Source organism: Gallus gallus, chromosome 3, assembly GCF_016699485.2.
Source record: "Gallus gallus isolate bGalGal1 chromosome 3, bGalGal1.mat.broiler.GRCg7b, whole genome shotgun sequence".
In the NCBI taxonomy this organism is placed as follows: domain Eukaryota; kingdom Metazoa; phylum Chordata; class Aves; order Galliformes; family Phasianidae; genus Gallus; species Gallus gallus.
The window spans coordinates 69,165,051-69,178,432 of record NC_052534.1 but is presented as its reverse complement, the minus strand read 5'-3'; the positions used below and the strand labels follow the sequence as shown (position 1 = coordinate 69,178,432).

Sequence of the window (13,382 nt, the reverse complement as noted above, 5' to 3'; positions counted from 1 at the left end):
TCGCTAAACCATGTCCCTCAACACAACGTCCAAACGCTCTTTGAACACCACCGGGGTTGGTGACTCCACCACCTCTCTGGGCAGCCCATTCCAGTGTCTGACCACCCTTTCAGAGAAGTAGTATTTCCTAATGTCCAGCCTGAACCTTCCCTGGCTCAGCTTGAAGCTATTCCCTCTAGTCCTATCGCTAGTCACCCGAGAGAAGAGGCTGGCCCCCATCTCACTACAACCTCCCTTCAGGTAGTTATAGAAAGCAATAAGGTCTCCCCTGAGCCTCCTCTTCTCTAGACTGAACAATCCCAGCTCCTTCAGCCGCTCCTCATAAGGCCTGTGCTCCAGACCCCTCACCAGCTTTGTTGCCCTCCTCTGGACACGCTCCAAGGCCTCGATGTCTTTCTTACAGTGAGGGGCCCAAAACTGGACACAGTACTTGAGGTGCGGCCTCATCAGTGCTGAGTACAGGGGGACAATTACTTCCCTGTTCCTGCTGGCCACACTATTTCTGATACAAGCCAGGATGCCATTGGCCTTCTTGGCCACCTGGGCACACTGCTGGCTCATGTTCAGTCTAGCGTCAATCAACACCCCCAGGTCCATTTCCTCTACACAGTCTTCCAGCCATTCTGCCCCAAGCCTGTAGCATTGCCTGGGGTTATTGCGGCCAAAGTGCAGGACCCGGCATTTGGTCTTGTTGAATCCCATCCCATTGGCTTCAGCCCAGCTATCCAGCCTATCCAGATCCCTCTGTAGGGCCTTGCTACCCTCAGGCAGATCAACACTTCCAGCCAGCTTGGTGTCATCTGCAAACTTACTGAGGGTGCACTCAATGCCCTCATCCAGGTCATCAATAAAGATATTAAACAGGACAGGCCCCTGCACCGACCCCTGGGGAACACCACTCGTGACCGGTCGCCAGCTGGATTTAACTCCATTCATCACCACTCTCTAGGCCCAGCTCTCCAGCCAGTTCCTTACCCAGCCAAGAGTGTACCTGCCCAAGCCACGGACTGCCAACTTCTGCAGGAGAATATTGTGAGAGACAGTGTCAAAGGCTTTGCTGAAATGTAGGTAGACTACATCAACAGCCTTTCCCTCATCCGCCAGACAGGTCACTAGATCATAGAAGGAGATCAGGTTGGTTAAGCAGGACCCGCCGTTCGTGAACCCATGCTGGCTAGGCCTGATCCCCTGGTTGTCCCGTGCATGCCACGTGATCTCCCTCAAGACAATGTGCTCCATAATCTTGCCCGGCACCGAGGTCAGGCTAACAGGCCTGTAGTTCCCCATTTGTCCAAAGCATCTTGTCTGCATCATTTGTAAGATTTTTCTTCACTTATTTCAAAGGAAATGTTTTCACACAAGATTTTCTTATCTCCTATACTGGTGAGTTTTGCCCATCCTGAACTTATGTAATTAGTGTATGTATTTCCACTGAGACTATTGCTGCAAAGATCATTCTTTAATACTATTTCATGTTCTTTTCATATTTTTTTGCTTGCTTCTAACTACAGGATTTTGATTTCATATCAGATATTTTACAGCATGCAGAGACACATGGGACAGGAAGATATGACAAAATACTTGTGAGAGATTCATGGTCTATCCTGTCGTCACCTGCAGACAGAAAGGATCTAACCTGGCATTTACAATTTTGTCTACATTTAGGCAAATACACATGAAACTACAGTTTCATCACTTGCTCCTTTTCATTTTTTTTTTTTCATCAGCAAGAACAGTTGCTGTAGAGAAAAGTGTATGGCCACTCTGGCCACAGCAGGGATATTGGAACTAAATCTAAGATCCCTGTTGTAGTAGGCGTCTTGCGGGGGCACGGGATGTACGGGACAGGCCTCTCCCTAAACATAGAGAGATAGTGCTATCGTGCTGACCTTGTTGCAGAGAAAACAGGAGAAGAAGAAGGATGATAAAAGAATGTGGAAACGGCCAAATAAGGCACAATGTTATCTGGTGTGAACTAATCAGAGTGGGACATGACAGCACGGTTATCTAGGTAAAAATGTATATAAGCTGTGTTTAGTAGTGAATAAACGCCATTTGCCTCACTTACTCCTGGGGTCTGGGTGAGCATCTGGCCCCGACCTGGTAAAGGGTCGGTTTCGCCCAGCAGTAAGCCCTACATGTGGACAGAGGACGAACACCGGATGAGCGAACGGAGACTACATGCAACAAGTGGTGACCCCGACGTGATCTGTCTGCTGAGGGTGGCTGCCCGGCGTGCCCGTGACGCGGAGAAGAGCCTGTGAGGTGGCGGCAGGTCGCGCACGGAAGACGTATTGCGGTTAAGAGCCTGCGAGGTGGCGGCAGGTCGCATACGTAACAATGGACCAAGTCATTAAGGTACTTGTGCAGTTTTGTAAGGACTACTGTGGAAAATCTGCTCCTTCCCGGAAGGAGATCGCGGCAGTTTTGTCGCTATTAAATGAGCTGGGGGAGCTGGACTCTCCCCGCTACGTTTTGGATTCGAGTAGGTGGGACTTGCTCACCTCGGTGCTATGCCAGCGCGCCATGGCCAGTCAGAAGGCTACGGAACTTAAAACGTGGGGACTGATATTAGGAGCCCTTAAAGCGGCCAGAGTTGAGGGAAAGGTATTGGTGGAGGCTCGATACCTTTTGGGTCTCAGCGGAGGAGGTGAGACACAGGACCCGGTCGGGTCCGATGGGGGTTCGGGAGCAGTTTCTTGCAGGGGCCGAGAGGAGACGGAGCCGCCAATGACCGTTGGCGGGATGGCGCCGGCTGAGCCGACCGCGCTCAGTTCAAAAGAAGACAAACAACAAGAGAGTGAAAGGTCGTTGTCTCGTCCCCCTCCCCCGTATCCAAACCCCTCAGGCGGAACGTTGTATCCTTTATCAGAATTACGTCAGTGTTACCTGACTCAAGGGGGCGGAGGAAGCTGTGATCTACATGGGCAGGATCAACTTAGTGCCCACATGGGGAGGGACCAGACGAAAGGTCCGTCCAATGCGGACAGGGGGCATAGCCTACTGTCTCTGGTCACTCCCAGGGGCGGTAGTGCGAGTGATAGTGTAGAAGAGAAAGAAGGGACTGGCTTTGAGTGCAGGGGGAGGGATCAAATGACGGACTGGAATGGGATTAGATCGGAGGCTTTGGGAAAGGGTATAGTTCCAGAGGCATTCCAGGTGATTGTGAGTGATCGTGGCCCCGAATGGGTGCCGCCTGACCCCGGGGGTGTTACGCGCCTGGTGGAATTTATGGATAAAAGAGGCCTGAAATCGCCTCTGACATTAAATGCACTACAAACTTTGGCTGCACTGGGGCCTCTCTTCCCCCGTGACATCACAAACTTAATGCGTACGGTGCTCAGGCTGGTTCAATATACGTTATGGGAGACGGACTGGGTGGCCGAGTTGGGGGGCCGTGCCGGGGCGGCAGTGGTCGGCCCGGGCTGCTCCCTGCATGGGACCGGCATCCAGCGGCTTTCAGGGAAGGCCGTGGGAGTGGCTTTGCCCCAGGGCCAGCTAGCGAGACTAAGGCCAGGGGAGCTAATAGCAGCCACAGATGCAGTGGTGGAAGCGTTTAATAAACTTGTGCATAAGGCCGAACCACCTAGTCCGTGCACAGATATTACCCAGGGCCCGAATGAATCCTTTCAAAGCTTTACAGACAGGCTTTTAGCTGCTGCAGAGGGGTCTGATCTCCTGGTACCGGCCCAAGGGCCAGTGATCATTGACTGCTTGCAGCAGAAATCGCATGACAATGTTAAGGCATTGCTGCGAGCCGGCCGAAGTACGCTTAATACCTCGGGAGCCGGCCGAAGTACGCTTAATACCTCGGGAGAAGTTATTCAGTATGTCTTAGATAAGCTCAAGGTGGCTCATTTAACTAATGAAAGGCTAGTCACAGCTATTGTCGTAGCTGTTGGCCTGCGACAGCAAAGATCGCTGCAGCAGCAAGGGCTGTGTTTCCGATACGTCCAGTATGGCCATGTTAGAGCACAATGCCCCTGTGGGGGAGGCCAGTCAGGGCCTCCTGATCACAGGAAGGGCTTGCTAAAGGGTATCCGTGGTCGGGTATGCAGCAGTTAAATATCATGAATCTGGGAAATTCTGTGGGTACCATCGCGAAAAGTAATACCAGATATAAGTAGCATATCTGCAAAAACTGAGTCTAGGTGCGAGTTTTCTACAGAAATTCTTCGTTGGCAGACCGAAGCCAACTCCAGAACAACTGAGGGACAGACGATGGGATCAAGAACCACTCGTCAAGAGGAGCACTACACCTGCAACGCTGACACTTCCGATGTTGCTGATATTTATGGTGTCCATGGCGATTACAGAGTGTCACAAACAACTACAATGGACACAAGAACATATGCAGAAAATTAAAGAAGAGCGTGATCCCTTTGGAAGCTGGCTGGACGGACTGTTTGGGGGAACGGGTTCATGGTTAAAGCAATTGCTTAAAGCTCTCGCAGTAGGATTTGCAATCTTTGTGTGTATTCTAATCTGTCTTCCATGCCTTGTAGGATGCTTGCCTTCAACGAATGATGGACAAGACTTTTGACTATCACATTGAGTATCATAGATTGCGTGAAAAATTATAGAGGGGTTTAGGTTGTTGCGTTCGTGCTGTAACGGGGCAAGGCTTGGCCGAGCACGGAAAAGAATTCCCTGTTGCTCTGATGATTGCTTAAGAACTGTAGTAGAAAATAGTAGGAATAGTGTGCTGAAATATATTTAGGATTAGGCGTTTTGCGCTGCTTCGCGATGTACGGGTTAGGTGTGTGTGTAAGTAGTATTTAGCTTAGGGAGGGGGAGATGTTGTAGTAGGCGTCTTGCGGGGGCACGGGATGTACGGGACAGGCCTCTCCCTAAACATAGAGAGATAGTGCTATCGTGCTGACCTTGTTGCAGAGAAAACAGGAGAAGAAGAAGGATGATAAAAGAATGTGGAAACGGCCAAATAAGGCACAATGTTATCTGGTGTGAACTAATCAGAGTGGGACATGACAGCACGGTTATCTAGGTAAAAATGTATATAAGCTGTGTTTAGTAGTGAATAAACGCCATTTGCCTCACTTACTCCTGGGGTCTGGGTGAGCATCTGGCCCCGACCTGGTAAAGGGTCGGTTTCGCCCAGCAGTAAGCCCTACATGTGGACAGAGGACGAACACCGGATGAGCGAACGGAGACTACATGCAACAGATCCCTTCCAACCCAAACCATTCTGTGATTCCGAGATTCTGAGAAGCAAGTGAATAGCTGTTCAACTTCTGCAGCCAGCATTATTTAGAGGAGCCACTTTGTTGCGTTCTTCATTTTTCAGACTGAAATACTCTGATTAACAAAAATTAGTTCAGGTTGCTTTTTTTTTTAATTCAAAGTACTCTTCTCACTCCTCTTTAAATATATCAGCTATACAAACAAATCCAGCTTCTCTTCCTGATATATTTAAGTACCTGTCTTTCTCACACTCAGCAAACAAAACAGGATAGAAAATATGTTTGCCTCTCACAAAGACAGCAAAGCAAGTAAAACAAGAAATTCACAGTATATCAATTATGATCAAACCTTTGTGGTTTGTTGTTGTTGTTGTTTGTAGAAAACAATCAAGGGAAAAATTCTACTAGTATAGACAGTTATATCACCTTGACAAATTATCTCTCTAATGAACAACTTTGGCTATACATTCTTACATTATTTTAATCATCCAAAAAAAGCATAAATTTGTGTTACTTTAATCATGGAAAAATAGGTAAGAACCCCCTATTAGTTCTACATTATAAAATATGAAAGCTACAGATCTTTTCTTTTTTTTATGCATTGCAAATTGTCTTGTCAGAAGAACATGAAGATCAAATGGCTTTGGCAAGTGATTAAAATCCAAGTAGAAGCGGTGATCATCTAAAATGTTATCTGTTGTTCGTAGGTGGTAATGCTATTTATACACAGTGAAATAAGGAAAGACCAAGAAATGACAGTGAAAACCATGTTATAGAAGTTGGTGGGGAGAGAAAAAGGGAAAAACAGAACAACTTGGTAGTCTTTGAACATTGATGTTCTTCAATCAGCTGCTAGCATCAAATATCTGTCATTGGAAATTTATTAGCAACTATTTTAATAAATTCTGCAAATCCTGGATACTTTCCACTGTGCATTTCTGATAACTTACAGCGCATTATAAATTCTTCAGCCTATTCTGAATTCATTTCTTAACCACAAGCAATGAAAAAACAACAGAGAATGGAGTGGATGAAATTCAGTTTTCTCCCAGTTTGCAAGTTTAGTTTCTCTTCTGAACTGTGACTAGCCTGCAAATTTCCCAAGGAAACTGACTCAGCACCTTTATTGCCTTTTATATTTTCATTGACGTTTCCATGATAGGAATTACTCTTTCACAAAAAGGAACTTGTATTCCTCAATGTTTATGTCTATATATAAAGGAGAGCTGGAATATCTAGATGCACATCCAGCTGGTTGTTTTTGTTTGTTTGTTTCGTAGAAGTATTTGTGATCTCTGAAAAAGAGCAGCCTTATTCTTGTTACATATTCTAATTAGCAATAGTTTTATATGTTTATTTTATTATTCACTGAAAATAATCAAAGCTGAAAAGCTCAAATATAGGATGAAAAAGACCATCACCAACAACAACAGACAAGCAAAAGAATTGTTCTGTGATATTTAAATTATTCCAGTGATTCAAAAGCTTAATAACGTTTAGACTGTCATCAGCAGGTGTTTTTCTTTCTTGTTTCTCAGTGTGATTGAGTATTTTCTCTTCCTATCAGTGTTTCATTCATCATTAAAAAGCTCTTATTTACTTGTCTCAGAAACTCCAGCAGCTAAGAGGCAAACATAACTACTATCATTTTGATCCCTGTTTTGATAGCAAGACAGAAAGAAATAGTTGGTACTCTTAACCTTCGGTTGAATGCCTACTGAAAGCTTTAGGAAGTTCTGTTTGGAGTCAGCAGCTTACAAGGAGAAAAGTAATGTGCAAGAAGCTGATTTGTCTGTGTGTGAACCAGATAAAATCCGAGACATTGTGCCTGACTGAATATGGCCTTGGCTGAAATAGATTGTATACAGAGATTTAAAGAAAGTGAGTGGTCTTTTCTGTGCCAGTGAGCTGTGGTACATTAATTCTGGTGCTGAAAAACAGATTTAGAATTTTCTGCAGAACGTGACATTGGAAGTACCTCTTTAAGTTGCTTATCACATTTTTCAAGTAGCATTCAAGTAGTAATATTCCAAATGTAGGAAAGAACCTTATGATTGTGGGGATGATACATTCAAATTTAATGAAATTTGAGTTTGTATAAAGACATTCAAACCAAATTTCAAACAGTAGGCTACAATTACTTAATTTTATATACACAGACTTCCCAGTGTTGATAACTCCTTCATGAAAGCTAGAACAAGTGAGAAGATTTTTTTATCTTTTAAAAAGTCAAAAAATCCCCTTATATTGATGTATATACTTCATAAGTAATTACAATATAATTGGAAAGTTTATTTAGATTTTATTTAATAAAAGTCAATCAAAATTTTAGCATATGTTCAAGGGAATAAAATTAGAACCTGCAGGAAATAACAGGATGAAATCCTTCCTAATTTTGTTTAATTTTGTGACTTGTTCTAACACTTGGCATAATTTGGAAAGACAACCACTCTTGATTTAATTATCATCAGGCATAGAATATTTATTGTATCCCATAGATGATCATTAAAATCATCACCCAGAAGTACTTTATGTTCTCGAACTGGTAGCCCTACCTTCTAGTTAAGATACTGTAACAGCTTTGTGTATAAGTTTACAAGTATTTAAACATATGCAATTGCAAGCGATTATTCACATTATGTCCAGATGGTGGAAAGCAGTCCTAGGAGAGCTCTGTCAAACAGAATAATGCTGTAACAAGCATTTTCCATAATATTACATTGTGAAGACATTAATTATTGCTGCTACTGCCTACAATATCTTGCTAAAGAAATTCTGAAACAGTTTCTTCATGTTTTCAAAAATCAAATTAAAAGTTTGAGATCATGTTTATGCTCTTAAAATACTGGTATAATTTTTTTCTTCTAAAATTTTCAGAAGTAATTTTTTTCTTGATTATTTATACAAGCAACTCATAAAGCTCTTGAACAGAACTGTTCATGCACTTGGAAAGAAGTGTTTAACTTGTAAGAATACTTATTACATTTTCATCTAATTAGTGTTGGCAAAGAAAATATTATATACTGCCACTAGCTCAACAGAAAGATGTTTGCTATACACAACTTTCTCTCCATGAAAGAAATTGAGACATTGATAAAAGACCTATATGTGAAGTTCCAAGTGACTTAAGTGACAAGGCCTCTTCTCTGGACCCATTCACAGTAATCTAAAGATTCTGCAAAACATTCATGAGCTTTCACCAATAGTAAACCGAACTAAACATGGAGAAACCAGGGGGGGAGGGGGAGGAGGTTGGTAGGAATATACAGAGGGGTTCTTTTGGAATTTCCTGTAGGAGAGGATATAAATTTCAGGTCTTAAGATGTAAATTCCCTTTAAGACATTATTTATCAAATCCAAGAAGGGATTTAAATGGAGCCATCATTTCCATCATCTTCTTCCTATTATTTTTCCTGTTTTTAAATGCAGAAATTACCAGTAACTTACTCTGAATCATGAAAAATGTTAATGCATTTGCATTGAAGATTAAAACTTTTTCAATATTACTTTAACAACTACTTGAGAGATAAATTAAATGCTTATTCTAATAGATGTAACATCCATAATGGTCATTTGGTATCGAGGTCATTAAAACACTTATTTCTGTATAATCTATAAACAGTATTGTATTCTTATGTTGTTTGATATCTAATTCTGTGTTTTACTAAGGGAAATATACCACATAGATATTAACTGACCACCGTGCCTCCCTACTATCATTATCTATAGAAAATTTAAACATGATTGATACATCAACATTGATAAAAACCTTGTAGTTTATCTAGATAGGATATACATAAAGAGAAATGTGTCTCCCTTAAAACCTCTGTGGCTGCTGTGTTTTGAAGGCTGCCTGTTGCAGAGGATTGCTTTTTTAAACTCAAGTTTTTATGTAGAAAGTTACCAGGTGGGGAATGAAAATCAGGGATGTCTTAATATACCTCAAGATCAGATATGGCAGATGAGATACAGTCCAAAAAGAATAAAAGTACTGGGGGAAGTCAATGAATTTTCAGAGAGAATAGTTTTACTAATGAATTTTCAAGTGAATTGCAAAAACAAATGTTATGTGTAGGACCTGAGGACACTGGAAATTGATAGTACTCGTAAGGCACACAGGGCAAGTATCTACTCTAAATTAGTTTCTTCTTTACCTACCTCTGTGTTAGAGTTTATGGTTGATGAAATGTTCTTCAAGGGAAATGATGCACATTTGCCACCATCAGCTCTTAAACAATAATGACTTTATTGTAATTATTAGCTACTATAGGAGCTGTTCATTCTAGTTTGTGGAGTTTGTTTTCTAGATGTGAACAAGTGAGATGTAATGAACCTTGCTTGTGTGTCATTGCCACTCGCATCTTGTATATTGCTTTGTTATTTTCTTTATCCAAAAAAAGAGGGACAAAGTAGCATACAAAAGTTCGGAGAACCATGAACCTTCACTTGTTTCCTCAGTTGAAAAATATTTAAGTATCAAATAATTTTAAATAAAGCTCATATAAAATCTATGTGAGATTATACAAAGTTTAAAAACTAATGCTACTTATGATGCACAGTTTTTCTTTCACTAGTTGATGAGAAATGTCTGATTACCACATTTGTCATTAATTAATGTACTGTGCTTAGTGCTTTGAGAAACCTGCAAAAGACACTTCATTCTATGCCTTCAGAAAGCACTATTGTGTGTCTTTGTTTAACTCTTTCTGTTGCCACTGTTACAGAAATCATGAGTTATTAATGAACAGCCTAAATAAAAAAGGAAGTTCATGTAGACTAGAAGCAGATTGAAAAATATATTATCAAATTCCCAAAACTGATCATGGAAATGTCATTTATGCCATATATAATCTTCAGTGAGGCAAATGCTAATCAAGATTCTTTGTACTGATTAAAAACTATCACAATAATAAACACAGGCAAGGATCCTGCTGTGTTAGAAACTGCACCAAAACAGGACAGAGAAAGGACCTTGTTGAAAATGCCTGTCTTTAAAGCATAAGCAATGATTAAGGAGGTGTAAGACAAAAATGAGAGAATGCTACAATGTATCTTATGTTCTGGCTCCAGCTCACTACCCACTTAATCATTTCCCCTCTTATTTTGGGCTTTATGGTAAAGGTTACTGCTAGGAGGAGTATTACGAGGAAATTCACAGTTTCAGTGGTAACTGCCTCTGAAACCATGAATTTCCCAGTAATACTGCAGGTGCTGTAAGGTGGCTTGTTCTTTATAGTTAAGGCTTCTTTTTCATTTTTTGGTGTTATATTAAAACAAAATAAATAGATTGTTTCACTTGTTTTATTTGGCAATGACAGAAACAATGACAGAAGGCCCAAATTTAATTACATTCCACTGTGTCTCTCCCATCCATCATTTTTAATCTGTTAGGTCTTATACTAACAGCCATGGAGATAGTTACAGTGGTGAATGATTGAAGGCCTTCACAAGTGACTGCTATTTATGACCCAGCTCTGTTTCACCTCTGATTCTCATTTGGCTTCATTGTGGTGGTTCAAGTGCCCCTTTTAATTCTTTTTTATTGTCTTTTATCATCTTCCATTCAAGCCTATTCTGATCTTACCTAAATTACATGGTTATGTATAAATTGGCTTTGCTTAAAAACTTCTGCTAATTTTTCACTATTTCTTTACATATTACATTTTCAACATTTTGGTGTATTTGCTAATGTGAAAGGTAATTTTCTGTTCTGTAGGGAAATCATAATAAGTCTCTTAAAAAAGGACTGGACATGCACTTTGTAGACAGATTTCTGAACAAGATACAAGACTTTATAAGTCAAGTGAAAACAGAAGAAAATCTGCATGATATTAAAAAAAAAAAAGCACATTTTTTTAAAAAGGAAAAGGGGGGGCACTGCAAACCAAGAAGGTCTCTATGTATAGTATATCCATTCACAGATAAAAGTTTAAAAAAAATTTAAATCATAGAAGTGTCAAAACAAGCATTTGGCCCTATTAAGCACAGAAGAAAAAATGGCAATTTTCCAAGGGTAAGATCCCAACTTTATGCTTCTGCCTTCTTCTTTCCCTTCAATGATCAATTACAAACATCACAACAAAACACTTGGAAACAGTGATAATCTCATATTAAATCCAGACTTCTAACTACTGCAGGTAGGTACTACCTGTTCAATTTATTACAGTATATTGGCTTATCAGCTGCCCAAACTACCAATAATATATTTTGGAAAAAAAAAAACCAAAAAACAAAAAAACAGCAGTAAACTTCAAGGTATGCTCTTTTTAAAGATACTTGCTGATAAAAAATAATTGCAAGATTAATGTTTTTTTTTTTTAATCTCTTATAAAATCAAAATTTAAAGAAAATCCTAAAATGTGCTGCTTTTTCTCGTATTGCTTAGGGCACAGCCCTGCTGAGATCTGTACCACTCAGTTGGTATAATTTTCCTTGTAGTTCAAATGGAAAAATGCCAGAAAGTGAATTAGCCAAACAACATATGCCAAATGGGGATTCTCTCGACAGGATTTTTCTGAACACATTAAGATATTCATCTGGTACTCTGTAGGGGAACAGCTTTCATCCAAACGAGGAGGGTAAAGGAAAAGTGTTGGACAAACCAACCTGCTAAGTTACCCAATCCACTTGCATGTTCATCAATTTAGGATGACTTGAAGAGTGGAAAAAGCTATATACAAATGCCCCCCCAGGAGATGTTTAGTTCTTCCTCATTATCCACAGGAGTTTTGGCTCCTATGTTCAGTTGCTTCTTATAAAATTTAGGCCCAGGTATTCTGAAAAAGACAGGTGCAAACTTCATCTGGAATTAAGATATGTTATTATTTTAATGTTTTTTCATCAAACAAGGAGGCAAGAAGCAGAGTTCCATGCATTAAAAGACAGGTCCTAATCAGACATTTGCACAAATTCATCAGCCATACTTCTGATAGTTCCTAGTCCTTAGTTTTGCTCTGACTATGCTGTTATACAAGGAAGAATGAAAAGAAAAATTGGGAAAATATTGACTTGCAGAAAGATGACATCTCAGACATTAAGAAAGCTATCTAAGAAGACACTGGTTTGAAGAGGGAGGGAATCTGAATTTTCATGACCAGTTGCCTCAAGGCAACACATTTTGGCAGCCATGTTGATTTTTGTTTGTTCCATTGAGATTCTTCTGCTCTTTCCATGCGCAATGGAATCCACACAGCCTAGACCACTTAGTTCTTCAGAACTCTAATAATCCAGTGGATTGCTTATCTTTTTTTTTTTTTTTTTTTTTTTGGAGAAATGACGTTTTACAGAAAGTATTTTGTTCACTAAGTCAGACTGACCAATTCTTGAAAGTAAGTAAGTATACAGAATAAATGACATAGATTCTGAATTTGAGTTGCAACTGCAGTTTATATATAGCTTCCATAACCATTTATGATGCTAACACAGAAGGTAATTTCTTTTTCAAATATTAGGTATCTTACTAAGATACTAAAATACAAACTTAATCAGTGACTTGCTTAAATCAATCTGTGTTCCAGACAACTGGATGTTTCCTGACAGAAAAAGGTATTCTGTATGCATTTTTTGAAAGAAAAGATTTTAGCAATTTGTAGAGAAGGTTAGATTCAGTTCTGAAATGTTAACAACAATAATTAATAAGAATAATAAAAAAAAAATATGATCAAGGATTTCTTAATTTTAGGAGATTAACTAATAAAGATATCTTGAAATTAGTGCATGACTCTTCAAAACGATTTATCCAGAAAAGGTTTATTTTCAGAAAATAGAAAGGTTTCGGCATTCTGCCTTCACTTTATGGCGCTAAAATTTAATCAGTATGTCAGTATATTTCATATCCTCTTGCAGGAAATTAAGTATCAGAAGAATGCACTAATGTTACAATAATCTCAGGAAAAAAGTAGAGAAAGTCAGTAGAATTTTGTAATGGACTTTAATAGAACTAAACCCTGTCTCTTCTGTTCTGGATATAAGTGTCATAACTTTGTCCACAAATCCTGTCTTGACTTGTTATCACCTCAGCAAAACTGGATTCCCTATTTAGAAAATCACAGGTGTTTTGAATCTCAACATCTACATTTCAAGTTCATATTAAAAAAAAAAAATCCATAATAAAGCTGGAATATGTATATTTTTAGTCATACTACAATTTTATTCTGCATTGTCCAGTCCATGTAAAATAAT

The 13,382-nt window shown here is 39.8% G+C and overlaps 1 protein-coding gene across 1 annotated transcript; it reads left to right on the top strand.

The window, feature by feature from the left end:
• Positions 1–2,237: 2,237 nt before the first annotated feature.
• On the top strand, positions 2,238–5,105 carry LOC121113177. The gene is made up of 2 exons (XM_040698113.2): positions 2,238–3,766; positions 3,797–5,105. Exons 1-2 carry the CDS (start codon positions 2,341–2,343, stop codon positions 4,063–4,065), a joined length of 1,695 nt encoding a protein of 564 aa, XP_040554047.1. The 5' UTR covers positions 2,238–2,340; the 3' UTR covers positions 4,066–5,105.
• The last annotated feature ends 8,277 nt before the right edge of the window (positions 5,106–13,382 follow it).

Excerpts from the sequence above, each read along its gene's own strand:
- LOC121113177 (XM_040698113.2), top strand. The coding sequence starts at position 2,341 with ATGGACCAAGTCATTAAGGTACTTGTGCAGTTTTGTAAGGACTACTGT. Across the intron at positions 3,767-3,796 it reads ATTGCTGCGAGCCGGCCGAA|GTACGCTTAATACCTCGGGA; the intron begins GTACGCTTAATA and ends GAGCCGGCCGAA.